The sequence below is a fragment of the Pyrus communis genome, chromosome 16, assembly GCF_041283825.1.
Source record: "Pyrus communis isolate YQ-2024b chromosome 16, ASM4128382v1, whole genome shotgun sequence".
Taxonomy (NCBI): Eukaryota; Viridiplantae; Streptophyta; class Magnoliopsida; order Rosales; family Rosaceae; genus Pyrus; species Pyrus communis.
The window spans coordinates 5,219,686-5,239,474 of record NC_142580.1 but is presented as its reverse complement, the minus strand read 5'-3'; the positions used below and the strand labels follow the sequence as shown (position 1 = coordinate 5,239,474).

At 37.7% G+C, this 19,789-nt stretch overlaps 1 protein-coding gene, 1 long non-coding RNA gene and 1 pseudogene across 3 annotated transcripts; 1 reads left to right on the top strand and 2 right to left on the bottom strand.

Annotated features, from left to right (window-relative positions):
- Nucleotides 1-9: 9 nt before the first annotated feature.
- Nucleotides 10-2,417, bottom strand: LOC137731734 (U-box domain-containing protein 19 pseudogene; annotated as a pseudogene). Its single transcript, XR_015957883.1, has one exon. The product of XR_015957883.1 is annotated as a U-box domain-containing protein 19 pseudogene (transcript).
- An 8,639-nt stretch (nucleotides 2,418-11,056) lies between these two features.
- Nucleotides 11,057-12,687, top strand: XTH33 (xyloglucan:xyloglucosyl transferase 33). Its single transcript, XM_068471739.2, has 4 exons — nucleotides 11,057-11,379; nucleotides 11,489-11,589; nucleotides 11,768-11,976; nucleotides 12,215-12,687. Exons 1-4 carry the CDS (start codon nucleotides 11,154-11,156, stop codon nucleotides 12,600-12,602), a joined length of 924 nt encoding a protein of 307 aa, XP_068327840.2. The 5' UTR covers nucleotides 11,057-11,153; the 3' UTR covers nucleotides 12,603-12,687.
- Nucleotides 12,688-13,478: 791 nt separating this feature from the next.
- Nucleotides 13,479-14,637, bottom strand: LOC137731391 (uncharacterized). Its single transcript, XR_015957964.1, has 3 exons — nucleotides 14,267-14,637; nucleotides 14,118-14,184; nucleotides 13,479-14,024 (listed from the first exon to the last, which is right to left on the bottom strand). It is a non-coding gene; the product is annotated as an uncharacterized LOC137731391 (long non-coding RNA).
- Between the last annotated feature and the right edge of the window lie 5,152 nt (nucleotides 14,638-19,789).

Genomic DNA, 19,789 nt, shown 5'->3' with positions numbered 1-19,789 from the left:
GGCACATAGTTTTGTACATTGAAACAATAGTGAATGATTTATTACTGATTTTGTATGGAAAAAGAATTTTGCAATACAGAGCAATACAACAATGATTTTGTACAAAGCTTCATTGGAGAAGCTGATCATGTATACTGATATACCGTCATTAGCTCTTAAAAAAACCGAGCCAATAACGAAACCAAACCAGACTAAAAATCAAACTAAAACAACACCATCTCTACACAGGACCCTGAATTTACAGGAGAGCCTCAAAAGAATTAAGCAATGTAAGTATCCCCACAAATATTCAGGGTTTACCTAACGTGAACGAATCGCTCTTGTAGAACTGGGGAGATTGAGCCGGATGACCTTCTTTCATGGAACTCATGCAGGACCTTGATGAGAGCACTGGCCTTTTTGCTTGCTCGAGACGTGCCTTCGTTGAGTTGAGAATACAAAGGTCCCATAAGTGAAGGGCTCTTTGCTAGAAGAGCAACCACATCTCCGCTGCCATTTACGCAAAGAGCAAGCAACAAAGACACGCAGAACTCCTTCCCTGCCCTAGGAATGGAGGAATTCAGGATCCCTACGATCGTATCCAAAGCTTTGCAACGCGAAATTGCAACTGATCCATCAGGTTTCTCTGCGAGAGTTGAAAGAATTGCCAGAGCATCTGTGATGAGAGCTTCATTATCAAATGATGTTAAGACATTAACAAGCAGAGGAACTACCCCTGCTACTATCACCCTCCTATGATTTTCCGGGTGATTAATGAGCCCGAAAATCGCAACCAATGCGTTTTTCTTGGCCCTATCAGTTCCATCCTTGATCAACTCCATCAATGCCGGTATGGCATCTGCATTTTCTCCAATCAATCTCCTGTACTCCTCGACCGAAGAGAGGTAAAACAATGTGCCAGCAGCATGCTGACGAGCCTCTAATCTGAGACCTTTCTTCACCACACCTACAATCAAATCCAGACCACGATTTTCGACAATCACAGCCTTGCTTTTCGTATACTTCGAAAGATTCAACAAGGAGGCGATGGCATTTTCTTGAATCCCTGAATCTGCTGAACATAACAGTTTCAACAAATGTGGAACCACACCGGCTTCAAACAAACAAGACCTGTTAAAAATGCTTGATTTCGAAAGAAGCCGGATTTCATAAGCGGCCTTGTTCTGCTCTTCTACTGTCCCAACCTCAAGCCATCCATTAAGAAACTCAGCCACCATTTTCATGGCTCCCTCAGCTGCCAAACTCCCAGCAACTGCAAGCCTAGTCCTCCCACTGTCGTGATTTCGGTGACCCGAATCAGCAAATGCAACACCATTTTCGCAACAATACTGCTGGATCAATCGCTTTAGCGCCAAATTCGGCACCACCTCCGTGTTCTTGAGCTTCTCCCCCGTCTTGGGACAAATGGGATTGCCAGCTCTGAACCATTTCTCAATCGAAGACCGATCGTAGCTCTGCCCTGTTGCTATCGTGACCGGATCAGCCATGATTTCCAGCGATATCGGGCACCGGAAATCTTCCGAATTGAGGCAATCCACCGCCACGCCGGCGCCGCTGCATTTGGTCTCGGATCTTCGACCCGGTTCACCATCCACAACATCGAACAACACACATCGACAGTAGCAAAGCAAACCCTTCAGGCTGCACAACAATCCCACCTCTCTCTTCTCCTGGCTCAAATTCTCGAACCCAATTTCCGAATCCAAGAACTTGACTTGCTTTTCACACCTGCTCCATTTCCTAATCCCGAGGAACTCGAGAACCCATTTCAAATCCCCCTTGTCCGGAGCAACTCCTTTCTCTAACCCGGCCAAAACGGACCTCACCGCCTCCACGACACGAATATCATCCGGGTCGACTTCATACCCCGTCTTTCGCGCTTGCCTGGCCACCAATTCCACGTGCTCCTTGACCTCAACGGAGGCGTCGACCGACGCGAGAGGCAGAACATCGAGAGCCGTGCCCATGGCCCGACTCAAGATCCTAAACTGACTCGCCACGTGACCCGACTTCATCAGCATCCATACCCTGGCGTCGTCCCGGGCCAAGTCTTCCAGCAAGAACTGAACTTTCTGGAAGGCCAAGTGGAGCTCCGACAAGCTCAGAACTGCGGAGGTCGGAAGACCCGACGATTCATCTCGAACCGCTTCGAGAAAAACCCGGACGACACCGATTTGTCGGATGATTTCTCGGGCGTTTCGGGCGTTGCTGGCGATGACTTTCGACTTGAAAGAGCAAATGTTGCAGGTGAGAGTGATGAGTGACGCCAGGAGTGTCTGCGGAGATATGACTTCGCACGGATGAACCGCCGGGTACGTCAGAATCCGGCGACCTGACCCGTTTGATCTCTGAATCATTGAAAAGAATGGATAAAAAGGTCTGATCCTTAGAATGGTGTTTTGTTTGTTTGTTTGTTTGGGTTCAATGGCTGGACGTTCGTGCGTTTATATAAGGGGAGATAGTAGGAGACACGTGTTGGAATCTTATTCGATTCCGATGAATTCGAAAGATCCAAGGGCGCCAGGGTGTTGACTTGGATATTCAGCGTTCGACACGTGTCCTGTGAGACACGTGGGTGGAGGAAATGGCGGCTTCGCAGAGTGTTTCTGAGAAGGCTAATGGGAGCTGGACGCGTGTAGCGTCGATTATGGGAAGGGAAGAGAGGTCGCCGACACTGGATAGAGTCAGACACGGTGTTCGGAGGAATTTGATAACGTGGAATTATTTGGAGGCGGTTTCTGTCACATCCCGGCCTGGGACAGACCACTTTTCGGGTCCACTCCACCACTGTAGCACGATATTGTCCGCTTTGGACCCCGACCATGCCCTCACGGTCTGTAGCACGATATTGTCCGCTTTGGGCCCCGACCATGCCCTCACGGTTTTGTTTCTGAGATATTGTCCGCTTTGGGCCCGGACCATGCTCTCACGGTTTTGTTTCTGAGAACTCACACGAGAACTTCCCGATGAGTCACCCATCCTGGGATTGCTCTAGCACCCTTCTCGCTTAACTTCGGAGTTTCTACGGAACCCGAAGCCAGTGAGCTCCCAAAAGGCTTCGTGCTAGGTAGGGATGAGAATATACATATAAGGATCACTCCCCTGGGCGATGTGGGATGTCACAATCCACCCCCTTTAGGGGCTCGACGTCCTCGTCGACACACACACGACCAGGGTTAGGCTCTAATACCAAATGTCACATTCCAGCCCAAAGCATACAATATCGTGCTACGGTGGTGGAGCGGGTCCGAGAAGTGATCCGCCCCGGGCCGGAATGTGACAGTTTCGAATTAACGTGGAATTTTTTATCATTTTTATTTTATGATTATTATTATTTTTTTAAACAAAAAAAATATATTAAAAAGAAAACACGAATACAACCGTTCCATTCAGAATCACACTTAAGAGCATGAAGAGCAAAATCAATTAATTACTTATTTTTTATTTTTTATTTTTTATTTGTGGAAGAAGAGAATGAATTATTATTATGTGAGCAATAATATAATTTGAAATTGATTACTTATTTGGGGCTATGTTTATTTTTTATGAAAAATGATAGTGTTTATTGGTTAAATTGTTAATTGTTAAAGAAAGACTAAATTGTAGCAATGGTCCCTTAACTTTAACTCAATTAGAGTAATAGTCCATCAACTAAAAATTCATTATCATTGGTCCCTCAATTCATCAAAACGTGCAACTATAATTCATCAACTAAAAATCAATTACCATTGGTCTCTCAACTTTAATCCAATTAGAGAAATGGTCTCTCAACTTTAACTCAATTGAATCAATAGTCTCTCAACTTTAACTCAACTGTAGCAATGGTCCTTCCAACATAACTCGTTTTGACAAAATTCTGACGAAGTTGAAAAAGAAAACCATAGCTACGCGGAACTTCTAGAAGGGTTACATGTGGCATAAACTTAGGGCACGAAAATAGGGTTTCTAAAACTTGATATTTAGGTGATTTAATGTGAAAATGAGTCCTCTTTGAAGCTGGAATTAAGGTAGGAAAATATTAGGATATGATAAGATAAGATAAGGTTGGATAAGGTTTGGATAAAATAAGGTAATTTGGATAATATTCCTTCTTTGTAGCTGATTCCTTATCTTTCAAGTCTTTGATTTAATTCTTCCAGATGTTAATCACATTCCTAGCCTTTCTTGATCTTAAAATTCGTCCATCCATCTTGCTCCATGCATGTGCAATCTATTCCAAGCCTAAAACTGCTCTAAAATGCTTCAAATTGCACTTTCTTACCAACTTTGTCAATTGAACCTAAAAACACATGAGATTAAAACACTCTAACAAGTAGAAATTAGCTATGTAAATGCAAGAAAACAAGCTAACTAAGTCGCATAAATATGCTCCTATCAAATTCCCCCACACTTAGCTTTTGCTAGTCCCCGAGCAAAACAAAACAAACAAAACATAACCTAGACCTTCCAATATTTACCTCAGGGATTTCCAATGCAACATGACATGTTAAAAATCACTACTCCCACAGATTTTAGCTATCCTTACCCTCGAGCATATACTTAATCATAGTCACCACTTACTCGCTCCCATTTAATCAATTAAAACATGATTTTGAATGTAATAACATGCCTTAGAGAATTCCCTCAATTCCTCACTGGATATACTCTCTATTTTCACACAGATTTTCTAACTACACTCCCTACACTAGGTATATGTGAGAAGATTGATGTAAACATGTAGACTAGCACTCACATATGTATAATCAAAGAAGGTACTTTATGGAATTATTAACATGTATATGTATATGATCTCATGAACAGAATGCCACTACTTAGACGCGAGAACCAGAGATACCATATGCTCAAACCAATTTTAAACTCCACATATTGAAACACATAACAATCAAGATCGAAGTCAAAGGGTTGTAATGGGGCTAGGGTATTGGCTAACAAAGAAATGTAAGGATAAACAAAAGTTCTTAAAGCAATAGTAAGCAAAGTAATGAAATAAACACTTAGAATTCACTTTTGAATGCAGAAATCAACATTGAACACCAAGGGAAACTTCACATAATACTTAGGGCCAGATTCAAACTTTTGGACCCTTTCTTCAACAATCAACACTTGTGAGTTCATTCTCACTTATTTTTAACTCTTTTTCCTTTCTTTTCTTCAACTTTTTTTTTTTGGCACGCAAAACGTACTCCTTCATAGAATTCCAACGAAAAACACCTTCCCCCACACTTTTTTTTCTGCAATTTTTAGATCAAAAGGAATTCCCTCTAAGTCATGCTTTACTATACTTTAAGAACAAGGTTATAGATAGTCCTATTCTAGGTTAGGTAAGGATAATGTGGCTAACAAAGAAAATAGGCTAACTAAGTCTCAAAGGGGTTAAACCTACAATACATATGCAAAGGGTAAGGCTTTTTGGCTTTGGTTTTAACTAAATAACTTCATCTTGTTTTATGTTATGCACTCAATTTTATGCTTTGAATGAAATGGGCATGAGTTCTAGTATTTGGAACTATAGTGATAAAATGCATTTTAAGTAGCAACCAAGCAAAGAATAATGAGATCATGCAACGACTTTAGAAAACAAAAACATCAAGATTAATAACTCTCCAAAGAACGTTTAGGCTCAAATCTCTCAGGGTTGTAGCGTTAGTTTGAGTTTCTTCCTTCAAGCATGTTACAAAAACTGATTTTTTTCCTTTTTGTGATTACATGTGAATTCGTAAACGACAACTACAACTAAGCATAAACCAAAGAGCATATCAAACTTCCATCCATCTTTGTAACTTTCTTTAACAGTCATGCAATTAAAAACTAAATCCTCATCATTGTGTTGGAATGTACCTTAAGACACAAACAAACACACAAAAACGACTCTTTTTAGATTTTTTTTCAAATTTTCTGTTTAAGACACACAAAAACACTTCAAAACACACTAAAAACATTTAAAAACAGTGAGAAACAACTTTAGAAATGATGGGTGATAAAATCCAACGAATTTTCATGAAAAACACTTTGTTTACACCCCCCCCCCCCAAACACTTAAACCAAACATTGTCCTCAATGTTTCAAACATAGACTCATAAACAAACAAACAACTAACACACACAACAATAATGGCAAAGTAAAAGCAATAAAGAGTAGGGTTTAGGAATGCAAATCTGGTTGTGGAGTGTTGGAGATTCCTAGGTCTTCTTTATTCGCGTGGGTTGCCTCCCAAGAAGCGCTTGCTTTAACGTCTTCCAGCCGGGCGATACTTCCTTTTAAGCTCCCTTAGTGCCCACGGCATAGACGTGATCTTTGAATGGGAGGTGATACTTGAAATGATCCGGTAATGGTTTAAATTCTAGAATAGGTGCCTGAATCATTAACAACATATTAGTATAAAACAAATTTGAAATTCGAGGAGGTGGGTTACCTGTGTGCTTCGACATGAACTCAAGAATAAACACCTCTTCGAAAGTTGTAAGACTAGAAAATTCAGCTAGATTTGGTGTTTTGAGAGTTATGACTTGTCATGTGTCATAAAATCTAACTTTTTTGGGAATTGTTGTCTCAAGTATATCATCTTTAATGAATTCTAGACATTCCCTAGCCACTTCTTGCTCTTGATTCTTTGGGAAGGTTTCGAATATGCCTTTCTCACCCTCTTCTTCCTTGGATTGCAAGATCCTGCAAGGAATAAGGACATTTGGTGGTTAAGACGAATTGAATTTGGGCTTAACTTTGTTGTAGGGGACGGCATAAAGGGCATATGTGGCTGCGGCAAGGGTGGTTCTTCCCTTGCCGTGGCCTTGTTATCCTCATCTTCATCAAGCAGCAGCTGTTCATTCATCTTTTGGCTTGGTTTGGACGTCTTAGGTTCATCTCCAACCTCCATGCCACTTTCCAAGGTGATAGCTTCAGCAATTTCAACAGTTGAGTCGGATAGTTCACTTTGTTCTTGCATTTGCCCCATTAATTCCGCGATCTCTCCCATTTGATTCTTCAATTCGCTCATCACTTGGGCTTGATTTTGTAATTTCTTGGTTTGATTTTGTACTTCATGTGCCAAAATAACTTATTTTGACAAAATTATAACGAAGTTGACGAAAATGACCATAGCTACATATTTTGATGTGTTGAGGGACCAATGTTAATGGATTTTTAATTGAGGGACTATTGCTCCAATTTGGTTAAAGTTGAAGGGTCATTACTACAATTTACAAGAAGATCAAATCCACACTAAGGTACATAAATATATATTTTTTTGGGTAACGTACAAAAAACTACCTCAACTATTAGTATCACGACACTTTCATACCTCATCTTTTAAAATTGACAATGTCATACCTTATCTTACGAATTTGTGTCAATGTCACACCTTCGTCAGTTTTTTTTGTTAATTTCTCTGTTAAATGCTGAGGTGGCCTGACACGTGTCCCACTCACTAATCCAATTGGATTAAAAAATAATTAAATATATTTTTAATAATTAAATATTCAAAAATTAAAAATATATACATATTAAATCTCTCTTACTCTCTCCTCTCTCTCTCTCCCCACTTTCTCGCCTCTCTCTTCTCTGCAACCCAAAATCCCTTCTCACCCGTTCTCCACCACCCTCTCTCTCCCTCTATCCCCCTTTCTTGCCTCTCTCTCTCTTCTCTGCATCCCAGAAGACCCAGACCCCGGAGGAACAAAACCCATCTTCCCATTGCAACAATTGTTGCCGTAATTTGAAAACCCCAAAACGAAGAACCCAATATTGCTCAACTACTCTGTCACCCTCTATCTGGAGATCGCAATGATGTCGTTCCACGACATCATCTTCCTCGACTACTCTGCCTCGCTCACTTTGCCACCCTCGATTTGCACTTAGACGCCCAAAATGACGACGTCAACCTGAACTCGAAATGGGAACCGGTCTGATTTGCGACGAAGTCCGAGTCTGTGGGGTAGTGGGGGGAGGGGGACACAGGTCAATGGGCAAGAGTTTGGGGGGACGGGTTAATGGGCAAGAGTTTGGCAGGACGGGTGGGAAGGGGTCCGCCGGGGGGGGGGGAGGGGTCGAGTGGAAAGGGGTTTTGGGTCTTCTGGGATGCAGAGAAGAGAGAGAGGCAAGAAAGGGTGGAAGAGAGAGGAGAGAGAGATTTAATATTTTTTTTTTTAATTTTTGAATATTTAATTATTTTTTAATCCAGTTGGATTAGTGAGTGGGACACGTGTCGGGCTACGTCAGCATTTAACAGAAAAATTAAAACTGACGGAGGTCTGACATTGGCACAAATTCGTAAGATGAGGTATGATATTGTCAATTTTAAAAGATGAGGAATGAAAGTGTCGGACACCAATAGTTGAGGTAGTTTTTTGTACTTTACCCATTTTTTTTCTATCACTGGAATAAAATGTCATCTATAATGTGTCATTTGATAGGGACACAAAATTTAGTAACCTAAATAACATAAAATTGATGATTGAGTTATGACTTCAGTGTTAATTAACGTGCTCATTCCTTATTTTTTATTTTATTTTTCAAATGATTTATGCGAAGTCAAAGGTTGTTAATTTGCTGTGACTTGTGAACAGAGGAAGGGAAGAAGATACATCCTTTTTGTATAATTTTTTGGATCCAATTTCTCTGCCCTCCTATTTCTCATACACTTCCATCCTCTTCTATTTTGTATGGTCATGGTTAAAACCACATCAATATTTTATATTGATTTTTTTATAGAGATAATAAGACAAAAACAATAGTAATATAAAATGTTGACGTGACTTAATCGTGACCGCACAAATAGAAAGGGATGAGAGTGTGTGAGAAGTGAGAGGGTAGAGAAGTAAGATCCTAATTTTCCAGCAATTCTGGAGAATTCAAAGTATATTATTTATTAGTATTTTTTTATGACGTGGGAGAATAATTACAGCGTTGTTGAAGTCATTGACTAGTGTAAAACACTTATTAGTTATGAGTGGCATAATAATTTCGATTTTCTCAAACTTTTTAATTATATCCGCTTGTTGGAGTTAATTCAACTTTTAACGTAGCGTCAAGGGGATATAACTTAGCTTCACATCACCTGAAGTGTAATTTTAATAGATACTGTTTCTTGGCGGATATGTAAATTAAGTAGCATGTGTGAATGTTAAAGTTATAAAATAAAGACATGCATTGTCAAACTTAGCTTGATCCCCAGCCTAGTTTTAATATTTGATAATATTAAGGGTAATGTTTCTCGTCGGACATGTAAAGTGACGGGTGCATGTCAAAGTTGTAAAACATATATACTTCTCTATGAGATTTCCAGTAGTAGCCTACTAGGTAGATGGATTGCATGCTCAAACAAACTCCAACTTTTTTTTTCTTCGGATATGAAAAGATAAGATCTCTATATTTTTTAGTACATTTTCTTGTTGTTTTGCTTTGTCTACCCTTGGACTTTGGTGATGGAGAAGTAAAACCAACTATTTTTTTCTTGTAGCCTGAAGTCAACCCAGCTGAACTGCTCTGTATTTTATGCTTTGGTTTGGTTGGATTTGGTGTTGGAGAATAGAGATTGAGATACTCTCTAGATCTCACATTCTCAAGCCTATAGATTGAGCAATTTGGACCGTTTAAGAGAGTGATATATGTCCATTGGAGTGAAAGATTATATGCGAGGTGAGGCAGTGAGATGGGCTAACGGGAACCACATGATTTAAATTGAACAGTACAGTTTGCTTGGTCAGCGAGCTCTGGAGTATGAGATCCGGAGAGAATCTCAATCCAGAAAATACATAGTTAAGTTGGAACGATACCGGTGATATATATAGTGGACCATGCCAGAAAAATGTATCATTTAATTTAGTCTGGTGTGGAGCAAATTAAAACAAAGAATAGAAGTTTTAACGACTTGTGGTTTGGAACTAGGAAATCAGACTCTTTGGCATCTTCTTCTTCTAGCAACCGGCAGCAGCCCCAGCCTTGAACAGTATTTGGCACATATTCTGATATCCTGTCCTTGCCCGTCATCTTATGCAACAGCCTGGCTTAGATTTTGATTCATTTGAAGGATTTTTTGCTCTCTCAACATCCTACAATTTTATCTTCTCACAGATCACATCAATCCGATTATTCAGAATTTGAGAGACAAAAAAAAAAAAAAAATGATTAATTGAGAATTTTAAGAGATGAATAGTGACTCCCTATAAAAGTTTGAGGGGCAACTTGCAAGTCCTTTTTATTGCATTATGGTATTATCTGTCACATGTCAAAGCACCTCTCCGAGCCAGCTATAGACTTCTGGCAAATCTGGCCATTTTGTGAACGACCCTCAGACAATTTTAGGTCACCCTGTACTTTTTCTATCATTTTGCATTCATCCCTCCTTTATTTTATTTTTTTTTATCTTTTTAGTTTCTCATGCTTCTTTATTTTTAACCATTAAATTAAATAAATCAAACAGAATCAACAATCAAGATTAAACAGGGGTGTGTTGAAACGAGAAATTTTAGTAGATCAAGTTTTAGCTCATTAACATTAGTGCTATTTGGGGTTTTGATTATTTGGGACAACTTTTCAAAAGTTTTTATAAAGCTGTCTGGTAACACGGTGTGGTGTGGAACAGTTAATTTAAAGCTAAATTTCAAAAGCAACTACAATAAGTACTATATTGATTAGTGCCATGATGAATCAAACATACGAAGAACGTATCAGCATCTACGTTAACAATACGTTCTTAATAATATCGCTGCACCTCGGTGGTTTCTGCTAATATCTAGTTTCAATTAGCCAAGAACCTTGGTGAAGGCCAGCACATTTTAGATTGGCCTACTACATTTGCCTTCCAGAACACCTGGACCACATCAAAAAATTAAAATGGTGCACTGATCATAGGACGTTGCTGCCAAAAAACCCATCAAAACATTTAAGTGAATGTCCAAATCATGCAATGCCCTGACTTTAGGGCAGCCCCACAAAAGCTGTGACAAATTGCCAAACCTCTCAAAATCTCACCCCACATGAGCTCCCTGATTCTGTCTAAAAGGTGCTAAATTTAAAACACCTAATAAAATTGATTCTATCATACTAAGAAAGATATAGCCATCCAGCTAATACACAACTAAGCAAAGATTATGAACCTCCCAATAAATACCATAAACTTGGAAGCATTTTTGTTCATCTACTACATCTAATAAACAATGGCATTTTTCCAAGGAAAAATACACTTCTGGTGTATTTTGATCTTGTGTTGTATGTCTATGTTGGTTTCCTCCAACACGCGCTACACGAGTCCAAGCGTTCCTCGTTTAACCGATGTTTTTCCTCATGTTTCGATTGATAGAGGGTTTTCCAAAGTTTTTGGAGGCTCAAATATTCAGGTCATCAATGGATCCATGGCCACTCTTGCTCTTGACAAAAACTCAGGTGAAGTCCTTCAAAATGATTGATACTTATAAATTTTTAACTCTGATAAATGCTTCAAAAACTTTATTAATTGTCTCGGGTTCTCTTTTGTTTTTTATTCAACACGCAGGATCTGGATTGGCATCGGTAAACAAATTTCACTACGGATTCTTCAGTGCTGCAATCAAGCTGCCTGCTGGTCTCACTTCTGGGGTTGTAGTGGCTTTCTATGTAAGTTCATTGGTCATATATCATGAATACACACTATAACTTGAGCGCTAACCAGTTAGTAAATAAATAAGACGTTAAAATTTTGAATTTTTGCATATATGTTGTCACGACCATGCTTTGACATCTACTTTTGCTTAATTTAGTGAGATAACAAATTGAATGCATGGAATTTTTGCAGCTGTCTAATGCAGATGTGTTCCCTCACAATCATGATGAGATAGACATAGAACTCTTGGGCCACGATAAAAGAAATGATTGGGTCATCCAAACAAATATATATGCAAATGGAAGCGTAAACACAGGAAGAGAGGAGAAATTCTATCTCTGGTTTGACCCAACACTACAGCACCATCAGTACAGCATCATCTGGAACAACCATCATACAGTGTAAGAAACCCGGAATCGCTTGCGACTTACGAGACAGATCTTACCTACACTTGGGGTGTCACGGTGGTAGTATCCCAAAGTCAATCGCGCATTATCATTTCTTTTAGCTTAACCGCATGACCGTCTGTGGTTCGCTTAGGATACATACCACCACCACATCTCAAGGTGCATGAAAGTTCTTCTCTACCGGACGTTTGAAATTGCCCAATATTCTAAATTCCCATGAAAACATTTGCAGGTTTCTAGTGGACAACATCCCAGTGAGGGAGTTTCAGCACAGCAGTTCATTTTTCCCATCAAAACCCATGTCAGTTTACGCAACAATATGGGATGCATCAGATTGGGCAACTCATGGAGGAAAATATCCAGTTAACTATAAGTATGCACCATTTAGGGTTTCGTTTGCAGAGATGGAGATGAGTGGCTGCATATCCAATCCCACCGGAACAGTGACGTCGTGTGTTCGGAGCAATCCCTCGAGCGTGGACCCCGTCGAGGGGCCGGAGTTTGTTAAGTTGTCTAGTCAACAAATTGGCGCAATGGATTGGGCAAGAAGTAAACTCATGTTTTACTCTTACTGTAAAGATACAAAAAGGTTTAAAGTTATGCCACCAGAGTGCAAATAATTATTTTTGAAACATTATTAATTTATCATGCTGATTATACTGTAAACAATTGCAATATTATACAATTCCATATTCAAACTGTTCACCTCTCTATCCAATTCATTAATTGTTTTCCATGAGTTTTGCTAGCATTACGCACAATTGACTGACGTTAGAATTGCTCAATTTTTTGTTTTAGTGCGTGGCACTAGCACAACTCTATTTTCGATTCTTCAATGGCTCTATGTATAGTCGCTATCTTTCCTTTATCTCTGTTTCTGCGTGATCCACTCCCTATTCCTTAGAATATGTTTACTATCGATGTTATGAACAAAAAAATACAAATTGACAACTACAATTGAAGCTTTTTCAGGACCAATCAGCCAACACAGATGTTTTGGCAAAACCTTGGCCTATTTTAATATTGTGAATGGACCCATTTGGTCGATGTTATTTGTTTTCTCTTACAATGTGATGTTCTAAAGTTGAGAAAGGAGACTCGAACTTGTGTGCAAGAGAGTGAGCACACAACCACGTCTGCAGATTCGATGGAGGATTCATCTTTGTGATATAGCAGTGGGTCATGGGGGGCAAAGATACAAGGTGGGCTTCAACCACTTCATGTCATGTTCAGATCCAGAAAAGTGGAAATATATTCCATGCCATCTCCTTAGTAAACAAGCCACGAGCCAAATCTGGCATTATATGGACAATACCTAACTAATAAACAGTGAATTGGTCGCCAGTATCTCTGTAACTTGTTGACTTTGTGGTACAATGAAACGGTAAAACATTTGGGGTTTAATTGGCACCAGTTGGACTAGCGAATCATAATTATCAGAACCTAACTAACCTACTATTAATGACAGATAGTGTAAGACACAAAATTCATGTACCTTGAGTTGTAAAATGTGATTGGAAAAGGAGAAAGTGATGCCTCAACAAACCATAGAAAGTTGATTGTCATATTAGACCAACCACAAACCTACTGATTAACTTAACCAACAGTTAATTCAACAGAAACATTTATAGTTCTTCACAAAGAAGCAAATATTTTTTGTCACCACCCCAATGCCATCATGAGATCACAGCCACATATTCTGATGCAGTACTCTCAATTTATTTTTGGCAGTGACAAAAAAAGCTTGTGAAGTTCATAGCCATGCAGGATTCGTCAGGGGGTGACAACAGCCTTGATTTGCAAGTAATTGGAAAGACCGTAAATGCCCTTTTCTCTTCCGATTCCACTCATCTTATACCCTCCGAAAGGAATAGAGCATCAACGACATTGAAGCAGTTTATAAATACACTGCCAACGCACTGCGCGAGTCAGTATGTTTCAGTGTCTATGTTTTGTGTAAAGACCCCTGCAGCAAGTCCATAACGAGAGTTATTTTCCATAGTGAGAGTTATTTTCCCTTTCGTATCACCTCATTAAGATCCCTGCAATCAGCCGTAATGTTAGTTCTAACTTCTAAGGGAAGCACAGGACGCTGTAATCACAACAGGCATAGAGAAGAGAATTTAATTGCTCACTTGTACTTCAAGATGGTATGCACCAAACCAAATATCTACTCACGAGCTATTGGCATGTCATCCAACCCTACGAGACAATAATGTTTAGATCAATCATAATCATGTTCCAGCTTCTTGGTAAATATTATGGTTTTTATGTTGATTAGTACCTGAACATCTGATAATACAGTGGGCTTAATATAGATATCCTTTGTGCCAAGCCTCTCTCCTCCGGTTCCATTTTAGCTCCACCTTTAACACCATAATCTATGTACTTTGGGATCTTCTCGAATTGGTCTGAATCGGTATGATTAGAATACAAAACCGGAAATGCATGTGAGGCTGTGGAACAACTTTGGACAGCAACGTGTTTAATGGTCTGAGACTAATAGAGCTGTCACTTGTTTACCTGAGGACCTTGCTCAACGCCCCCCTTGGACGGGTCTCCAACAACGCGTCTCTCAGCATGAGCCTTTGCTTTCTCTATGAACTCGTCATATACTTTTTTATCTACAAAAGTACGAGAACCAGCGCAGCAGCATTGACCCTACAAACAGAGGTGTCATGTAATCAGCAAATGTATTGCTTTGCCTCTTAGAATCAAACTTTTTCTTCGAAGCATCAGCATCCTCACATACAATAATATGGGATCTCCCGCCAAGTTCCAGTTACTGTCTTAAGATTGCTTTTGGCAGCCAATTCAAGTTTTTTTTTTTTTACCAGTGTCAGTTGATCCAGTAAACGCAACCTGTGGAGGGATCAACGATACTTTTTAGCAGAAAAAATGCATTCATATGAAAAATTGGTGCAAACTGGAACACTAGTAGCCCAATCACTATTACTCTCGTAACCATATACTGTCATAGAACAAGTAAAAGTTACATAAGCTGTCATCTTTGGCCACGGTCCTTCACCAAAGGCCTTGCGGGCAGCAGAAACTGCGCGGTTTACATCTTCAGCATCGCCTTCAGCAGCGTGAGCAATCAAGTCCCCAGTCTGGGTGTCCAATGTGAGAAAAGTTTTCCCTGATCAAAGCGTCACGCGAAGGAACCCGAAAATGATATGAATGCTTGAAAACATGCTGATTACTCCAATGTTGATGCAGAATCTACAAATTGTCCATTAATTAGAAGCTGAGTATAATCTACTTTGACGGATGGAGTGATGGGTGCCTCCAGGGAAGCATCGGTGCTACATTTACCAATTCCTCTAACCTCAGAAGACCTCCCTGGTAAAAGTAAAATCAAGTAAATGAGTGAAAACTATACCAGGGTAAAGTTACATGTCAAAAAATCCAGTCAGAAAAAAATAACATTAGCACAATATTAAAGTAAAGTACAAGAAGCTAGTCATTTATGATCATTTGCATCTCCTGATTAGCATGTGATATTCTGAAGGACCTGACACATTGTGTCTTGACTAATTAGCCAAACTCGTGTATGCCTATGTAACAAACTTTAATCACCAAATAATGTGACAAATTACATGATAGTTTTGTAGTTAACATATATGATTTTCTCCCTTTTAAGTTCCCCTTCCTTTCCTTTCTTCTTATTTGAACGGTCATGATTAAGTTAATATGATTTTCTCTCTTCAAAGTTCTCCTTCCCGAACTCAGATCCTATCCATATCTAATGATCTTGATCCTAAGGATCAAATGATCTGGGCTGTTTAACTTTGATTCAACGGCTATAAACATGGGACTTCCCTAAAAGTTATAATAATTGTAGAGTTTGATCAAATTTCAATGGCCTGGATCATTTAATCCTTAGGCTCAGGATCATTAGATCCAGAGAGGATCTGAATTCCTCCTTCCCTTTGTTTCTTTTTATTTGAACGATCTTGATTAAGTTACGTTAACGTCTTGTACTAATTTTATTATAAAAATGAAAAAACAAAGAAAAAAAAGTAAGAGAGAAAGGAAGGAAAAGGAAGGCAGAGAGTCATATTAGAACATGCTCTCCTCCTTAAAAAAGCAAGTTAGGACCATACACAGATACGGTGGGTGACTGAGAAATGCCAAAAGCCACTGTTGAACTACTATTTAGAAAAGCCATAAGTCAGAGATAGGGATACCAGAAAAGAAGAACCAAGTGGTGTGATAGGTTTCAGAAAATTTTACCAAAAAAGAAAAGAGATCCAAAAACACATGATCTAACTCTCTTAAAATTTCAACTTAATCCATCTTATGCCAACCCATTGAGCTATTTCATCCAAATTTTGTTTGTTCATCTTAGTACTGGTTTGGTACCGATGTCTTTTTATAAAAAATGGATATAAAAAAAAGTTAAGCTCAAAAAAATATTTGGTAAATACTTAAAAACACCTTATTTTCATAGTTTTGGGTGAAAAAAACTGAAAATGTGAAACAACAAAAATGAGCTTATTCTCAAGGCACAACATAAGCATTTTTTTTTAAAGCGCATCAATACCAAACCAGCTCTACACTACTAGAAAATGGCTCTAAAAGAGACCATTTAATTAGAGACAGATATAAACGACTCATTTAAAAGTGTTTTTAAAATATTTTTGGTGAAATTGATTTTTGAAGCATCAGATATATGCTTCTTGCAAAAAACACTTCAAATGTTTTTATAGAATCTATTTCAATTTTAAAAATTAATTTCAAAAATATTTTTACAAAACACTTTCCGTCACATTAAAAATACTTTCAATCGATCCAAAAAGTCTTTTCAAAATTCTAGAGGGGACTGATTAGTACAAATCCATGCCTAAAAGTGTAACGTGACTGATATCAGTACCTTATCTTTATTAGCAAGAAAAATGAAAAGAATGAGATGAAAGAGGATGGAAAAAGGTGGAGATAAAATTCTAGTTTAAAGTATTTGATATTTTGTTGTACAGGTGTCAGATACAATGCAAACTGGGCACGGATCAATGTGAAACAGTGCCTAAGGGTGTTGCGTTTACCTACTTGCCGTGGCAATAGGCACCTGTCGGTGCTTTTTTTTTTTTTTGGGACAAAGCACGTGTCACTGCCTACTAAGACAAAATAAAACATTGACCAAAATAAAAAGAGAAAATAAAATAGTGAAATTTCTCTATATAAGTCCCTTGGGTATAAAACTTCTCAGTTCATAATACTTCATGAAAAATAAAGAGAAAATATTAGAATTTTTTTACAATCTTCATATCTTTTCGACTAAACTTTGTGCATTTTCAGGTTCTAATTTTACTGCTGTGACCCATAGCCAACTCAGTATTTTTTGTATTTACTTACATATATCACTATTGTTTTTTTATAATTAAATTGCTAATTATTAATTTCTGAATTTATCCTTTTAATTGTTTGATGCGCTTTTTTTTAGGGAATTTCAATAAAAAGCTTCCGGTATTGTTCATTTTAACGAAAAATCATATTTTTACATTAAAAAGTTAATCTGGTACTATTCACTTTAACAATTATTTTGTCCTTATCGTTAAAACTCAAAGTTTTCAAGTTTTTTTTTTTAGTTTTTTTTTTTTTTTTTAATTTGGTGGGGATATTAGTTATTAACTCTATTAATCTATTATCTTTTTTTCCAAAATATTTTTACGATCAATATAAAATTTTTGTCCTAAAAATATTAAATATTTTTGTTTTCAAACAGTTTGTTTTTTCTTCCAAATGTTGGATTTGCTTTTGTAAAAATTGTTGATTGATACATTTAATTTGAAACATATCACTATTGTTGTCTGTCCTATTTTCTCTTAATATATTAAAATAAATTTTATATTGGTACGTTGGTTTTAAAAATACTTATAACCGTTTTGACAACAAAAATATTTTAATTGTAGGTAATCATTGCTAAATTGTAGGAATTATCTAAAATTAAATTGTATCTAATTAACTACGTTTTCTTTTACAGTTATCTCTAAAGGGTGAGAGAGGAATCAAAAGGAAAAATTTAAAAACTTAGGATTCCACCAGAATAAGAAAAATTAACCAAAAGAAGAAAAAATTGTTAACAAATGATTATCCCATTTTGTTCATACCTGGTACCACGTCCCAAAAGCAATTAGAAATCTAATTCAACCAAAAATTAAAATCCCTTGGATTTGTACATCAAACAAGAGAAAGAAACTCCTTGGTAGCAGATGTGATCCTCGATGGCAGATCCGTCGTGATGGACTGAGAGAATGAATAGGAGGGGAGGCGGTCGCCACCGGGAGAAAGAAGGAGAGAGAGGGAGGGGAGGGCTGGGTTATTTCACAGAGAGAAGGAAAAGAGATGGAGATCTGATTATCTGAGAGAGTTTGTTTAAAATATTCACCGTCAAGATTGATCTAACGGCTCAAAATTGCAGCGCGTGAGGCCTGGGGCACCTGAGATTTTGCGGAAATGATTTCAATTTTCAGAGGAATTGGCTATCGGACCCAAAGTTACACATACATACATACATATATATATATATATACATATATATGTGTATATATATATATATATATCCCAATCCTGCGTGCATGGCTGCATGCATATTGCATACATATGACAGACCAGATAACAGTGAAAGCAATCGCCCGTTATCAATACCCAACAATGTGTTCACATCACACTCATCATTGCCATCTGAGGCTGATCGATCTCTCGATTCAGATGCTATCGTTATCTGCGTAATTTAGGTACACTACCAAGGGTTACGTAGGAGTGTTTTTAAAGTGATTGAAAATATTTTTTTTTAATAAATATTTTAGGATTTTAAAAGTAAGTTATTTCTGAAAGAAGCGCCAGTCATATGCTTTTTGTGTGAAGTAATAAAATGTTTTTCCAAGATTCATTTGTTTTTTACTAAGAATTGGTTATCAAAAGTGCTTTCAGTCATTGTAAAAATACTTCCAAATAAACCTTAAGTTTTCAACACGCATGGTTTACACATGAAAAATAATAATTGACTTTCTCAATAAATAAATAAATAAAGTTTTATTTTTAGTTATGAGACATTGCTTTATACAAAATTTTATCTTAGTCTATGGACTTTGTTTTGTCTAAGTATAGCACCTGCACTCATTGTTTGTGTCTCGCTTCATCCTGTCTCGTTATCTTTGTTATATAAGCTGTTAAGAAAAATGTTAAGGAAATTCTCCATGGACTCATCTCTCAACTCATATTTCACAATGTTTATAGTGAAAAATTAACGTTCAATTGTGAGATGACAAAGGATTCATGAAAGAGTCCATTGTTAACAGAATCACCTTAACATTTCTCAACTGTTAATTTGACGATGTGGGCGAAATATATGTAGGGTTTGCTTTTCCACTTTGTTTACTGAAACTGCACCACTCAAACTTTCTACTCAAAACACAATGGCCAAACAATTTCTCCAACTTAATTATTCTCATTTAGTCCGCAAATTTCACACTTAAGTAGTTTCCAAAATCAAATAGAGACTGGTTATTGTATATATTAACACTCTAGATCATTGTATTTTTCTTCAAGTGAAAAAAAAAATGCATGATTGTTATTTTTAGCGTCCATATAACAATTCATTTATGTTATAACATGTGGATATGTTGGTTTTTTTTATCTTTGATCAAAGACACATCAACTTTGTCATCCACTCGTATTATAATATACGCATAACAAACATCGTGTGATTGTGTGATCAGCACACATAAAAATTTCCTCCAAATAAGGCAACTTTAGCTTTGTCTTGTTTTACATTTATGACTTTAGTTCAAAGTCCAACAACATT

What these genes read in the sequence shown, in the direction of transcription:
- XTH33 (XM_068471739.2), top strand. Translation starts at nt 11,154, where the DNA reads ATGGCATTTTTCCAAGGAAAAATACACTTCTGGTGTATTTTGATCTTG. An exon ending in TGCTCTTGACAAAAACTCAG is followed by an intron (nt 11,380 to 11,488) that starts GTGAAGTCCTTC and finishes TTCAACACGCAG; the next exon opens with GATCTGGATTGGCATCGGTA. An exon ending in TGGAACAACCATCATACAGT is followed by an intron (nt 11,977 to 12,214) that starts GTAAGAAACCCG and finishes AAACATTTGCAG; the next exon opens with GTTTCTAGTGGACAACATCC.